Source organism: Anomaloglossus baeobatrachus, chromosome 1 (genome assembly GCF_048569485.1).
Source record: "Anomaloglossus baeobatrachus isolate aAnoBae1 chromosome 1, aAnoBae1.hap1, whole genome shotgun sequence".
NCBI lineage: Eukaryota > Metazoa > Chordata > Amphibia > Anura > Aromobatidae > Anomaloglossus > Anomaloglossus baeobatrachus.
This window is the reverse complement of record NC_134353.1, coordinates 109245581-109262214: the sequence shown is the minus strand read 5'-3', so window position 1 is coordinate 109262214 and position 16634 is coordinate 109245581. Positions and strand designations below refer to the sequence as shown.

Genomic DNA, 16634 nt, shown 5'->3' with positions numbered 1-16634 from the left:
TTTTTTCCCCTTTAGGATGATAAACTGTAATACACATGTAAAGTCAATTTTCTTTTTTTGTCCTCTGTCAGATATTCAGGATGATCAGGAGCGGATGATAAAGTATAAAACCTTAATTGATACACTTCCAGCATTAAACAAGACGACTTTAGCAGCTTTAATTGAGCACCTTTACAGGTCAGTCTACCCGTCTATGCAATGTGATTAGATGAAGCAAAACTAAATAGAAAAAAAATTCCTTGTTTGTCTATAACAGTTGCCATAACGATCATATTATTTTTTCATCTTGAAAGTGTCACAGTATAAAATGCTGGATTTTCAAAAACTTAAAATTATGATGGTTATAATAATAATTACATACAAAACATATTGTAAATGAAATGTGTTTAAGGCCTCTTTCATACGTCCGTGAAAACCATACACGTGTTTCACAGACGTGTCAGAGGTGCGTTTTGCCCTCCGTGAGCCGTGTTTATGGCACATGTGTGTTCTCCGTGTGTGATCTGTGATAACAAACGGAGAACGGGAACTTTCTGCTCAGGGAGGAGGCATCTCAGCTGAGATGCCTCCCCCTGATGAAGATTTTTCACCCAACTAATTGAAATGTACGTAGGTTCTCTGAGGCCCTTCTCTGACGGAGCCCCCTTCCTTCATATCCATCGGCTGCTAGTCTGTGTTTTGCTCTATCTATATTTATATGTACATCTCAGAACCTGCCTGTACATGGGTTCTTATGGGACTGTGGAGAAATGTGTGTGTGTGTGTGTATATATATATTTATAATTATATATATATATATATATATATATATATATATATATATATATATATATATATATATATATATATATATATATATATATATATGACTTGCTTATACACTTGTAATTAATTTCATGCCATATTATATATGGAATCTAATATTATCATGAAGACAGCTAATCTGACATGCAGTACCAGTATGGCCCTCTGTAACCGGCAGGGTCTTATAAAAATACCTTGAGCCAACATGCTATAGCCTATGTTACTATCTACAATATGGGGGATGTTCGTCATTAACCTCTTTTATGTGCTTTTATGACATCTGGATGTTCACCCTTGTTGTGTGTTGAATAAAATTTTGTATCTTTTTGCACTTTAAAAAACTTTTGTCCTCCCTTCTCTGATAATCAGAGGGCAGTATGCTGTAGGAGTTAAAACACAGAATTCAATAATGTGTCACATGACAAGCTTCTGTGCTGTTCCTTAACTCTTTCCCAACATTGGACATACTGGGTACGTTCTGCTAGTGGGGTACTTACAGACTATAGATGCACCCTAGCGGGGGGAAAAGGCTCTGTGCCCCATCGACCGTTGGTGGGAACTCAGCTTATCTGATACGTGAGCCCAGGCTCGCACAGCCCCTGTGCAGTCCCCAACTGGTTAACCCTCAATTGCCATGATCAATATTGATTGTGCCATTTAGGGAATTGGGAGAGGTATTGTGATCCCTCTTCCCTCTAATCATTGCCCCATGATGTAATCTTGAGGGCCCAATCATTGCCATGGTGACCCAAATTTCTCATGATGATGTTCGGGTCACCAATCTACAAAAAGCCTCTGGGATCTGGGAATATCCCTGTATTTTGCATCACCTATCTTCTCCTCTACTCAGACAATTTTCCCTGTCGATGCTGTTGAAAAAAATCCCCACAGCATGATGCTGCCACAACCATTTCACTGTGGGCATGATGTTCTTGGGGTGATGAGCTGTGTTGGTTTGACACCAGACATAGCATTTATCTTGGTGGCCAAGAAGTTCAATTTTAATCTCATCTCTCCACAGCATGTTACACCATACAGTTGAAACCAGAAGTTTACATACACAAACTAAAAAGAATCATCTGGATTTTTTTTCTCACTAGCTGACATGCAATCAGAATAACCCTTTCACATTTTAGGTAAATTAGGATTACCAAAATTATTTATATTTGCCAAGTGCCAGAATAATGAGAGAGAATGTTTTAAGGCATTTTTATTACTTTATACCAAGTCAAAAGTTTACATACACTAAAGGGGGCTTTACACGCTGCGACATCACTAGCGATGTCCCTAGCATTCGCACCCGCCCCTGTCATTTGTGCGTCATGGGCAAATCACTGCCCGTGGCGGACAAAATCACTAGTACCCGTCACACATACTTACCTTCCTAATGACGTCGCTATGGCCGGCGAACAGCCCCATTTCTAAGGGGAGGGTTCGTGCGGCGTCACAGCGACATCACACGACAGTCGTCCATTAGAAGCGGAGGAGCGGAGAGCAGCCACATGAAAGTCTCACCCACCTCGTTTGGGAAATGGACAACGTGTCAACGATTTGGTGAGTATTTTGCATCGTTAGCGGTCGCTTGTACGTGTCACACGCACCAACGTTGCTAACGAGGCCGGATGTGCAGCACAAATTCCGTGACCTCAACGACATCTCGTTAGCGATGTCGTTGCATGTAAAGCTGCCTTTAGAGTACTATGTCTTTAAACAATATGGGACAGCCCATATGATGATGTCATATCTTTGGAAGCTTCTGATAGGTTTATTGGCAACTTCAGAGTTAATAAGAGACACATTTGTGTGTGTATTCTAATGCACACCTGAACCACACTGCTTCTTTGTGTAGCATCAATGGAAAGTTAAAAGATATCATCCAAGATCTCAGGAAGGAAAATATGGAGCATTTTAAGTACAAGCAAATCTCATGTACACATTGCTTATCTTTTTCCTTGGAGATTTGCAGCAGTTTCAGATCTGCAGCATGTCAATTCTTGCAGGGTTTTTGCAGCATCTATCACCGATATTAATAAGTCAAGGACAATATGCAACAAAAACACACGTAAAAAAACTGTATTTTATGCAGCGTTCTACCTGCCATCACATCGGGATTTGCAGCAACATTTTCTGCTGCAATCCTGAACGCATGCACACAGCCATAGTCCTGGTCCTGTGTCCTCTATCACCCCCACAATTCATTCCTGCTAACTTCATAATGAATTGGGAGTGGAAGAAGATGCTATTGTGACACCCTGGACTAGCCAGGCAGTCACAAACATACCAACATACACACCCCCACCCTAGGCAGTTACAGCAGCCAAACACAAAACCCTTGTTGCCTCCCTCCAGGGTCTGATGTCCACACCAGGTGGGGCGGAGCCAGGTGTTTGGCCCCACCCACCGAGGTGTTCACAGGCCTGGAGGCGGGAAAAGTGTCAGATTAGTCTTGGAGGTGAAAGTGAGAGGAGTGAACACTTGGATGTCTGGGTAGGAGCCCAGACACTAACAGCAAGGTTGGCAGATGGTGGTGGCCGTCTGCAGGAGTTAGTGGAACTCCGCAGAGCCGTAAGGACCAGGGTCTGGCATCGGCCCGCCGGTACCGGACCGGTGAACGGAGTTAAGCTAAGCACACAGGCAGGGCCATCAGACCCCGACCAGGTTTGGAGCCACCGCCAATAGTCAAATCTGGATGTGACAAGAACCCCGGGGGTTTCTCAACTACCAAGTCCCAATTGAAGGCAACCGTCCACCCAGAGAGGATATATAGCCACCGCCACAGGCTAGAGATCCAAGGGCCAGCGCCTGCGGGCAAAATGGGCTCCTACGGCACCTATACGCCGGGGAGCTGACTACCGGTGGGCAACCACAGGAGTCAAGAACATTTTCAAAGGTTCAGGAAAAGACAGCCACCATCAGCCTTCCAGGGAGAGCACAACACCAACACTGCAGCTGGCTGCGGGACCCGTCCATCCGGCCGTTTTGGTTTACCAGAGACTCTGTCAGTGATTGTCTGAGTGAGTACACCAGTGCCGTCTGGCACCGCGCCGTGCAGTCCCTGCACCCCAGCCATCCAGCCTCCCCGTTAAACCATCGGGCCCCGGGATCACCAACCCCTGCCCACGGAGGGGACAACATCTCAGCTGCACCCTACCATCTCTCCCGGGATCCCCGTTACCTGCAGCAGTGGTGCCATTATCACCACGACCCATGGGTGGCGTCACGAACAATCTCCCTAACCAAACCACCCCCCTTTTCACTCACGGGTGAGGAGCGCTGCTCGAGTCTCCGTGTCCGGTCCACCGCTCGAGTCACCGAGTAGCACCAGCAGAAGCCCCAGACCTGAGTGTGGCGAGCGCGTCCCCTCCGCCCGCGACACTATCAGAGTCTAATAACGAATTGAGGGATGGATGAAGATGCTATCAAGGTCATATAATGAATTGTAGGGTTGGGAGGACACTGAAGACCATATCCTGAATTTTGGGGTGGGGAGGACCCCATTAGGGCCATATAATAAATTGCTGGGTGGGGAGGATGCTATGATGGTCATAAAATGAATTGTTGAGTGAAGAGTACACAAGGAGGGCTATATAATGAATTGTGGGGTGGGGAGGATGCTATCAGGGCCATATAATGATTTGTTGGGTGAGGAGGAAGCTATGAAGACCATATAATGAATTGGGTGTGGGGAGGATACTATCAGTGCCATATAATGAATTGTGGGCTGGTGAGAATGCTATAAGGGTCATAAATGAACTTTGGGGTGGTGAGGATGCTATGAGGACCACATAATGAATTGTGGGGTGGGAGGGACACTATCAGGGCAGCTCTCCACATGTAACACCTCCCGATTCCCCACATAAGTAACATCACTTGCTTCCCCACACAGCCCCATATTGATCATCGAGCTGCTTGAGTTTGCCCTGTCGCACAACTTCTTTGTCTTCAAGGATGTGTACTATCTACATCAGCGTGGCACTGCCATGGGTGCGGCCTGTGCGCCCTCGTATGCTGGCCTCTTCCTGGGTTTCTGGGAGAGGCTGGTATTTGCTGACGAGGGCCCTGGGCTTAGCACCCATGTGCAGTGCTGGCTAAGATACATTGACAACATTCTATTTGTGTGGCAGGGCTCGGCTGAGCAGCTCGATGAGTTCATGAGGCAGCTAAATACCAACAACTTTAACATCAGGCTTACCTACAAAAGCAGTAGATGCAGGATCGACTTCCTTGATATTATGATTACTGTGGATCATAGGGGGTCGATCCAGACGGACGTTTTCCGCAAGGAGATGTCCGTCAATGCATTTCTGCATGCCTCATCCGCCCACAACCCATCAACAATTCGCGCCATCCCGACCGGGCAATATTTAAGGATGAGACGGATCTGCTCATCCAATAAGAACTTTGAGGCTCAGTCGGCTGATCTCAGGGATCGATTTCGTGAGAGGGGTTACAGCGGCAGAAGTATCTGGGCTGGTTACAATTGGGCAAAGAGGACCCCCCGGCTACAGCTGCTTACTGATACCCCAAAAAGGAAAGAACAACATAATGTTGCGGTGAGATTTATTGGAACATACAACCAGGAATGGGAAACCATGCGCCACATTTTAAAGAAACATTGGCCGGTATTAATGACAGATCCGGTATTAGCGGAAATACTTGCCCCCGAATCCTTTGATGGTCTCCAGGAGAGCGAGGAACTTGAGGGTCCTTTTGGTCCAGAGTCACTACATTCCTCCTAGAGTGAATCCATTTGGGTCTCGCGGACCTCCACAGGGTTGTTTTCCCTGTGGCCACTGTGTGGCTTGCAGTAATGTCCTTCGAAGCAATACATTTTATTCCTCGGATGGGGAAAAAAATTATAACATCAAGCACTACACGTGTGGTACAACACACGTGGTGTATTTTGCTACATGCACGTGCCACCTGACCTATGTGGGACTCACTTCACGAGAGCTCCGCATTAGGGTCAGGGAGCACGTGAGGGACATTTCTGCAGCCAAAACAGAGGAGGATCCGACAATACTCAAGACACTGCCCAGGCACTTCAGATCCCACCACTCCTGTGATCCCTCTAAATTAAAAATAAGAGGGATTGATGTGGTAACAGGAGGGATTAGGGGTGGTGATCTTAAGAAACGCCTGGCGCAGTGTGAGACCAAGTGGATTGTGACTCTGGATACAATGGTCCCAAAAGGACTAAACGAGTCAGTGAGCTACGCTCCATTTTTGTAAACATGATCAATGACTGACCATATCCCCCTCTCCTGTGGTTCCATTGATCCTTAATGACACTCAGCTTGTGTGATTAAAAATTCTTTGAGTATACATATTTATTTAGATTTGTATCTTTTTTTGATATTGTTCTTTATTAACATACTGTGGATTTGCCATCTTTCCCCCTTACCTGCATCCTTTGTTCCCCTTTTTTAAACATTTTAAATTTTTTTTTATGATATCTTACATTCCCCCTTTGTATCCAGGCTTATGTAATGTTTATATGCTCTATGTTTTGCTTATAGGATATAGAAATTAAAATCCTTATTTGACATCCGAGCAACAACATCTTCCTGATCTACACAGAGACCTAAGAATGGACTTCCTAATATGATGTATTTCAGTGATAAATATATAATACTGTGTACTGTTCGGTTTACAGCATTACATACATAGGGATATAACATGGTCCAATGAAAAAGAAGAAAAAATATCCAGCTTCCGGAATAATAGTAAAACTGCTGCAATTTTATTTAGGACGTGAAAAATGACACAATGACAAAAATAGGGAGCCCATATGTGGCATAAGGCTACGCGTTTCGAACGCTGCCTCGAAAACGCGTAGCCTTATGCCACATATGGGCTCCCTATTTTTGTCATTGTGTCATTTTTCACGTCCTAAATAAAATTGCAGCAGTTTTACTATTATTCCGGAAGCTGGATATATTTTCTTCTTTTTCATTGGACCCTTGCACTGTCAGAGTGTATCCGTGCATGCCGGACTTTGCCCCAGTAGAGCTGGATCACCTGGTTTCCTCCTCTTCGATATAACATGGTACCCACTTACTCTGTGTAATACGGTCGTCTCGGTGCGCACGCGCCAGACCCAGGGCTGTTCGCGCGTAGCCGCCGCCGTCTGGGCGTCGCGAGCATGCGCAGGAGCCTTGGTGACGCGTCCCCGCTCCCGCGCATGCGCGAGCATGACGTAACGGCTAGCGTCTCGCGCGACTTCCCTGGTCACTTGACGCGAGCGCCGATAACGAGACTTCCGGGTCCGGACACACTCTACTGTTATTTAAAGCCTGGTGTCAGGGGTGAATGGTAGGAGATGCCTCTTCCCTGATGAAGATTTTATCAAATTGAAATGTACGTAGGCTCCTCTGAGGCCCCTCTCAAACGGAGCCTCCCCCCCCCCCCTCATTCTTACCAGCTGATGTGTTTGGCTCTACTGCTATTTTCACAGCCTGCCTGTACAGGGGTCTCCATGGGACTGTGGGTAATTATACCACATGAATTGCATTTATGGCCAGATCTAATGCTATGCCATAATATGGAAGCTAATATGCTTATGAATGCAGCTTATTTGACATGTAATGTCTGTACTTTTTCCTGTGACTTGCAGTGTTTTATTGAATTGTTTTGAGCCAACATGTCACAGGCTGTGTTACCATCTATTACACATGGGGGGGGGTCGCTCGTCAATTATTTTTAGCATGTTTTTATGACGTTTTTGGATGTTCACCCTTGCAGTGTATTGAATAAAATTTTGTATGTTTTTTGCACTTTAAAACTCTTGTCCTCTCTTACATGACAGCCCCATACAAGTAACCCTAACCCTTCCCCATGCAGCCCCCCCAGCACACAGCACCCTGTGTATAACAAACTCTTCACTATGCAGTTCCCCACATGTACCATCACCCCTTTACCATGCAGCCGCCCCAGCTTGCATCCCTAAGCAAGTATCTCTAACCCTTCCACACTCAGCCCCCAGCACACAGCACCCCAGCACACAGCCTTCTAGCACACATCCCCACAACTCTACCATCATCCCCTCCTTCCCCAAGTGAAAAACATCAACCAATTTTCAGAAACATCAACTTATTCTGTGCCCCAAAACACCATACGCTGCCTCACATTACTCGCCCTTAAAGCTAAGGATAAAGCCCCTTGTTCCTTGGTGCAGACCTTCTGTCCTCTCATTGTGATCTCTCCACAGCCTCATCATCTCCAGCAGCCACACCACAATGCTGAGCACTGGGATCAGCTCCGCACCAGAGGATGAAACCCCACCCCTTCTGGTGACATCATCATCTCACAGGAGCAACTCAATTCTAGCCATATAGGATGTATTTCTGCGGCTTTGCTACCTACACTGTGCAGCTGTGAAGCAGGATTGCTCCTTTCCCGGCACATACCTTATGACAGATGAGGGCAATCTTGCCATGGGCTCCCTGGAGCCTTAGGCTCAAAACAACTGGCCGGATTGCCCTCATTACTAAAAGCCCTGTATGGACCCCCTTTAAACTCTGGGCCCCAGTACAGCTGCACTAGCTGCACTGTTGGTATGTCTGCCAGTGATTTGACCCATAAATGGAACCCCGCCGATGTGCCACTCATATAGGAGAGTTGGCCATACATGCTCCTCTGTCTCCTATAACTGATATGGCAGTTCCTTTGTTGTCAAAGACTTGTGTTACTGGGTAGCCTAGCCTAAACTTTACAAAAACTGCTACATTTCCATATTTCTGGTCGGAGCAGAAAATGAAGACGTTTATCCACTTTTGAGGTTTTAACTGAACTGATAAACCACATTCACATATAATTTGGTTTAGACCATAAACCGACAGTTTCCACTAATCACAATGAATACCAATTAAATTAATACCAATTAAATGTTCCATTTCTGTCCATTCTGGATACTTTAAATGATATTGTTTTTGTTGAGCATAAGTTTCTACCTTTATTAAGTACAATACAAATGTTACTGGTAGAAATAGCCATTATTTTAATGAAAGCGTTACATCTAAGTAGGTTTTGCCTTGTCTGTAAGTCTGATCGCGCAGGCTTGTGCAATTTTCTAAGAATACCTGCTGATTTGCAGCCATTAGTAGACATACAAATGTGTCTTTTCTCACTGGAGAATTCAAATGACAGTAATTAGAAAGAATAATGATATAATCAGGATATTATTTTCTAGCTGGGATTTCTACACTCATAACCGTTTCCTAAGCTCTGTGTATTTTAAAACTATGTTAAACTAAAAGTTGGTGACTAATCTGCCAGCTTTTCACTTGAGTCCCCAAAGCCCGAGAACTGTTTCTTTATTTTCTTATCCACTGGACGAGTTGAACACCTCATTGAATAAAGTATGATGCACACAGATGATATATTGCAGATAGAATAGCCGTATTGCAGCATATTATTGCTTCACAGTAGTCAGCTTAAGTGAACACAGATGACCTCAAGAAATACCTACTTTACTATTTGCAATAATATAGTCATTTAACCCTTTGGGGCTGTATTACATTGAAGATTTACCTACCATACACAGAGACATACACAGAGACACACACACAGATACAGAGAGAGAGAGACACACACACACACACAGAGGCAGAGAGACACAGAGACAGACACAGAGAGACACAGAGACAAACAGAGAAATATGGACACACCGAGACACACAGAGACACACAGAGACAGACACAGAAACAGAGACGTACACCGGCACAGAGACACAGACAGAGAGACACACACAATGAGACACACACAATGAGACACACACAATGAGATACACACAGAGACAAAGACACACAGAATGACAGACACACACACACACAGACTAAGGCTAAGACACAAGCTAAGAGAGAGAGAAGCAGACAGAGCGAGAGCGAGCGAGAAGGAGATATGGAGAGTGAGAGACACTTAGTTACTATCCCGGGGAGCGCTGGGTAATACGGCTAGTACTGCATAAAATAAAAGACAACACATTATCATGTTTCCAAGAGATGGCATATGAAAAACTCAACTGTGCTACATATGCTTGTCTAATATCGTGCAGGAAAAAAATGTATAATCTAACTAAAATGATGGACTTGTACATTAATCTAATAACGCACAGTATGCTGAGCTGATCTGTGGAAAAAATACACGACATAAAAGTATAAGGAAGTGCCAAACTAAAGAGAACCTCTCATGTAAAAAAAAACTATTAACCTGTAGATATGGGCTTAATATTCGGATTAATAGCATTCTGGCACTGTGCTGTAGCAGCACTAAGAGCCCTGCTTCCAGGAGGAAATTAACTTTTTTCTTCCTGGCAGCCTCATGCTTCCAGTTATATGGGAGCAGCCGGCATGGTTTCAGTAACCGCTCAGTGCATGGCGGCTGTAACCACACCCCTAACACTGATTGACAGGCAGTGCTGTGCTGATGCAATGCTGAGCCAACTCAGTGCTGGGGCATGGTGATCGCTAGCAAACTAAGCGTTGACTACAACTACACCACCACACCTCTATGACTGAAACCCTGAGGCTGCCAGGAGGAATAAAGTTAATTTCCTCTCAAATAAGCTCTGCAGCGACAGAATGCTATCGCCCTTATTATCCCCATATCAGCAAGTTAATAGCATTTTTTAGTGACCATTTCCATTTAAACCCTGTATTGTCTTCTAGGCAGTCAAAATCTTGTGGTCCCCAAAGAGTATATTAATTCTTACTATGCTTTTAACTTTTCTAAAAAAAAAAATTCATACAACAAATAACAAAAATGAAGTCAATCAAATTTCAATGACTTAACAAATAATGACTTTAGGTGTAGACCTATACAAGTGTGCCAAAAATAATCATTTATGTTGTCTTATATTCTAAATTTGATGAGAACTAGCGCAACATGCTTCGTCTCCACTCCCACTTCCAGTTCTGGTCAATCACAGTTTCTATGACCGATCACATAAACAACTCTTATCCTCTATTACCCAAAACATCATTTCACTGCAGCTTGATGTAATGTCTACGTTGGAGCTCTATTGCTGCAGATAGCCTCAAATATCAATTTCTCAAGCTGGCTTCCAAATTGTAATCCAGCACTGGTAAAAGGAGTCCTAAGATACTTTTACATTTGTTGTGTTTATGCATGCTTAGTATGTGGTTTAGATCCTTATATTAGCATTATCTCAGTGTCAGAAATGAGTAGATGGATCTGTGGAGGAACCAGTTTAAGTTGAATTACCTGAAATTTGCAGTTTCACTTGAATTTGAACACTTTGAGACTTGCTATGGGGGTCTGCAAATAAAGAGAAAACTTACCCCTCACTATTTCCCATACTGATGAAGCATCAGAGAGTGGTTGAATTGACTGTACCCTATTCCTCCTACATGTAGACCAAGAGTTTTAGCTTCCCGATATTCATCAGAACATGGACATAGAGAAGAAAGTGCAGCTGCTCAGTTCTCTGTATAATTAAGATGCATCATTTTAGCATTGAGATGCAACGTTATTGCTCACCCATTCAAAGTTTATAGAGCAAATGAAGCTTGTGGGGCCATGCTGAGTTCAAGACACAGTAGAGCGTTAGGGGTCTATAGTCTTCTCTGGCTTTGTAGTTTGGTCACACCTTGGAGTATTGTTAACCTTACTGCCTTGCCTCCAGTGTTGTGTACTGCTATTTTCCAAAGCTTCATCATGCTAAAGTAAAAGAAATCTACTCCATTGTGTAAATTAAAATGATAGTGTGACGCCCTGGCCTATCAGGTCGTCACAAGGGTGCTGTGCAATCTGCCCTTCTGTATGGTACCTGCTCCTCCTTGGTTATGAGTCCTGTCAATTTGGTGTTGCTACCAACAGATGTACCAAAATCCTGAGGAACACTCTGCACCACACTCACCAACCACCCATTGGGCAGCCTGAGGGGAATAGGGCCACCCAGATGGAGGGATGGAAGAGGGAGGGCAGAGATGTCAGTCGGAAAGTAGAAGTTGAGCAGTGAGCAGCGGTGACAGGACAGGTCCCGCTTTCGAGCTTGGCTCCTGCACCCATCTCAGGTGCCAGACGTTGGTCTGGCCAGAGGGAGCTTGAACCCTGGTCACAGGGGGTAATGACAGGGGGCCATGGTGTTGCTACAGAGAGCAGGCCGGCTGCCTTGTGCTACAACCGGGCAGGGGCCAGGGCATGATGGGGTACGCAGACCCTAGGCTGGGAAGAAGCTTCACGCAGCCCAGTAATTTCCCCGACGGGAATAGAATCTTCAGGAACCATTCCCCACCCACTCCAGAATCTAGCGCAACGAGGGGGATAGGACTTCCCACAACCGTCCAGAAAATCCCAAGCATGAACCCTGAGAGCAAGGTCACCCTGATAGCCATGCAGGTGAGCGGGACCCGAATTGCTTCATGTCAGAGGGATCCACACGTAGGACATACAGTTCCAAGGGACAAGGCTTCAGACCAACCTGCAACACCAAAGGGGCACGGACCCAGTGTACTCTCCCAAAGAGAGCAGGATACTCAAGAGTTTGGTTTACCTGGTGTCAGCATCAGTGACTTTGGACTGTGTGAGTACTAGATATAGTGAATGCACCCCTAGAGTTGCGAAACGGTACCGTCGTCCTTGTGCTCTGCTCCCCCTGCTCCCTCATGTCTGTATCACCTGTCTGCAAAAAAGAAAAATAAAATAGATTTCTTGACACCGCAGAGTGCTGCCAAAACTTCTCTTTTTTATGATATGAGTACCAGATATCCCTTTTCCCCCAACGGGTCCCCCACTCCAGCCATCACCGGATCCCGGGACACCACTCCCCCTGCCCTAGGAGGGGTTAACATCTCGAGCTGCCACACACCATCATCCCCGGGCTCTCCCCAAACTGCCACGGTGGTCCCTCATGTTACCACACACTGTGGCTGGCGTCACGAACATTATCCCATTCACCACCCAAAACATCCCCCTTTTTATTCCGAGGTAGCCGAGCGACCCCGCCTTGGATCCGGAGACCCTTCGAGCCACTTTTGATCCGGGTATGAGCAGCCCGTCGGCTGTCGCGGGGGCGGCACAATAGCAAGCTCTGCTGACAAGGGAGTTAAACAATCAAGCTATTTTTAAATACAAAGTCTTGGAAATCAAATTTTATTTGAATTAAAAACTTTGCCCAGTCTCCAAATATCAGTGCAAAGCAGAATTCCTAGCTATATGTCCAGGTCAATACTGAAGAGAGGTTCCTGTGTTGGCATTTGACTACTGCAGTGTCGGCAATGGGATAGCTGTTGTTTGCTTTTTTTTTTTAGCCAGTCAACCAGTCCCATTCACACAGAGCACTGCTTTTGTGATGATATAGGAACTTCCCTCTCCCCAAAAGGAAGTTAATCTACTATGGGATGAAATAAAGAGCTGCAGGGACCTTGGACCACCACCGGGCTCTTTTCTAATTTAAATATTTTAGTAAACTATTTTTATTTAGTTATTTTTTATTTGACAGCCCTTTTAAAGTTCGAAATATAATTTTTTTAAAACCTAATTCTGCTCATCTTTGAAAACATAAGAGAAAACAAGTAAGTTGATATTGGTAGAATATATACTGTATGTAGCAGCTCAAATTAACATTCAAATGTTATACTCAAAGCAGCTCAAGAACACAGTAATAGTTAGGTTACATAGTATAAGCTGCACCCTAATTGATGCTATAACCTGAATTTATACCTTGATGCATTTTAATATCCACGTTCTTGACATTTTGGGAAGTCATTGCTCCTCACAGTCTCAGTGAACAGATCACATGCTGTACAAGTCTATGGGTAGGAGTTTGAGCAGACACAAGCATTTTGTTGCAAGTTCTCCTCAAATATCAGCTGTTCCCGATACTCAGTTCCAGAGTTGCACAGCTCAGATCTGTTAATGTAATAGTGGTTGTGGCCAGGTACTGCTCATCTGCCCCCTGTTGATTTGAATAGGGGTACCCTGCCATGGCCACTACACAGTTCACGGAGCTCTGCAGTACAGCTCTGCAACCAAGCATTTCTGGCCAGCGTCACCACCAGCAACAACTGAGTGTGTGTCACTCCAACACCGATCAGATATTGTTCGGATATCCTAGTGATAGGTTATCAGTGTTAAAGTCCCAGACAACATCTTTAACATGTAGACCAGTTTGTACCGTGTTTCCTCGCAAATATGACCTACCTCGAAAATAGGTCCTAGCATGATTTTACATGATTTTTGAAGTATGCTTCAAATATAAATCCTACTCAAAAATAAGCCCTAGTTACAGTAATTGCTGGTGTTAGGCAGAGTCAAGCATCACAATTTCTCAGGGCCCACTCTTTTTTAGGGATCTTAGCAGTTGTATTCTGAGGTTAAGATTCTTTAAGGACCTTTGACTTCATAGTCATGTGACCACAGGTCTCTTAATTTCAGGAGTCTAAAAGAACTGAACTGGAGACAGGCTTGTATGCAGGACTGGCATTAGGAAGAAGGCAGAGCAAACTGTTAAATTTCACTGGGCCCTCATTCTCCTAGGGGCCCCAGCACTTATTTCCTGATGATAACACTTCAACAGGATCTTTTTGACATCACATAACGTCATAGTAGGAATCTAAAGCTGAAGAGGAGACAAGTGTGTGTGTGTGTGTGTGTGTGTGTGTGTGTGTGTGTGTGTGTGTGTGGATAGGAGACAGATGATAAGTAGATGGATGGATAAATAGATGGACAGATAGATGAATGGATAGATAATATATAGATAAATAGAAGATAGATAAGAGATATAAAAGTATATAGAAAGGAGGATATATAGTAAATAGATACAGGAAAAATATACTGTATCTTTGTACCATGTTAGCCAGTAGAGATAAAAATATTGTTTAAAAGAACTGAGTCCTCAGTGGTTGATACCTTTTAATGGCTAACTGAAAAGATGGTAATAATAGCAAGCTTTCGAGACTACTCAGGTCTCTTCATCAGGTTTAGTATAACACAAAATTTGAAGAATCACATATTTATACACAACAGGACATAGAATGGGGCAGTAAATAAGACAAGCTATGTGAAGCAGAACTATCACTATGGCAAGAGAACAAACTGTTGTAGCCATAAATATTGCAGCAGTTCATAGATAAGCACTGTGAAAGTTTTATTGTTCTCTGATTAGGGTCTGGTCCCGAGCTGGGATGCCCCCAGATGGTCTGGGGAGCACCTATCTTAATTGATGCAAAAAGGCATAAATCCATGTGATACATTCATTCCTGCTCTGAATTTGTCAAAGGTCATCATAAGTTTGTATTCACAAACCCTTCTGAAATAGACACATCTCTGTACAAGAAGCCAATTGACCATCCAACATACCTGAAATGGGACAGTTTTCATCCAAAACACATAAAAAAACTCTTCAGTGTACAGTCAGGCCATCAGGTACAATCGGATATGTTCCAACACTACAGATAGAGACAATCACCTTGAGGGCCTCAGAAAGACCTTTCTGAACCAAGGCTACCACGCAAGAACAATTGAAAACCAGATTACAAGAGCCACCAGAATATCAAGAAACTGTCTCCTATATTATAAAACTAAAGAAGAAAACAACCGGGTACCTCTTGTAATCACCTACAATCCAAATCTGGAGGTGTTAAGAGGAGCTGCACGGAAACTACAACCATTACTGAAAAAAGATGCCAGATTACAATCTATTTTTCCAGACCCCCACTTCTGTGTTTTAGGCAGCCCCCGAATCTAAGAAGCATCATTGCCAGAAGCTCCCTGTCCTCTCCAACAACAGGAACATTTCCCTGCAACCAGAAAAAATGTAAGACCTGTCCATTTATACTGACAATGGACAAGATAACGATTCCCAGATTACATCAGGACTACAAGATCCCAGGTACCTTCAGCTGCACCACAACTAATGTGGTGTACTTAATTACCCTTCCCGTGGTTGTTCCTTCCCGGTGAAAGACCTGGCTAGTTTCCTGCCAGCGTTGAGAAACGTGATGGTGTCCCCGCAGGCCTTCTTGCTTTAAATATTTCCCAGGGGGCATTGCTCTAGAATCACTGCGTTGAGAAACACGTGATGGTGTCTCCGCAGTGGTGGATGTTGATCTCCCTAAGGTCAACCATCCTTTCTCACATTTGAATGATAAAGATATGCAATATTTTTCAAAATCTGCTCATCCAGCACCTTAAATTAACTCTAATCGTATTAGCAATTTTGACTGTACAAAAAAAGCATAATTTTAAGAGGACTTAAAATAGTGAATATGTTAATAACTTTCCACGAACAGCCGTTTTACTGTATTGATATAGGAATGGGTCTGCTAAGGTTTGCAAAGCAGAGTACAAAAATAGTAATGCCTATGGAGTGAAAATGTGGACAAGGAAACTCATACATGTTTAGACTGAAAATAAATGCGCTGGAATTCTCAACTTTACATTACCTCTGCAAAATGCTATCTCTGCTGCTTCCACAGCAACATAATGTTACTCTAGATACCGATGTTCTGTTAAAGGGTGAGGTAATGTAGATCAGCAAAATCCGTAAGTAAACATTGACTCTCGGGATTTCTCTTCCCGACTCATTCTTGATATTTTCACGGGAAATTTTTCTCCTAGAGAATCAGCAACCATTCTAACAAAAAAAAAAATAAGTACAAACATTAAATGAAATAATGCTAATGTCTAACTGAATTCTAGCAACGTTGCTTTGGGGAAATAATGGGTTTATAAATATGTCCCACATGATCGCTGCTGGTGGCTTGAGGCAGGCAAGATCCAGGAACTGCTGTAGTCTGCCAGTCGCTGTGTTGCGTGTGGCAAGGTGAGGCTTAGGTCTGTGGTGCGGGCTTCAAAGAAATGGCACT

General features: G+C 44.0%; 1 protein-coding gene across 1 annotated transcript in view; it reads left to right on the top strand.

Moving 5' to 3' along the window:
• ARAP2 (ArfGAP with RhoGAP domain, ankyrin repeat and PH domain 2) overlaps positions 1-16634 on the top strand; it is a 494936-nt gene that overhangs the window by 342060 nt on the left and 136242 nt on the right. The window contains exon 22 of the mRNA XM_075346952.1: positions 72-177. Within this exon, the coding sequence (XP_075203067.1) occupies positions 72-177 (106 nt within the window). The remainder of the gene's footprint in view (positions 1-71; positions 178-16634) is intronic.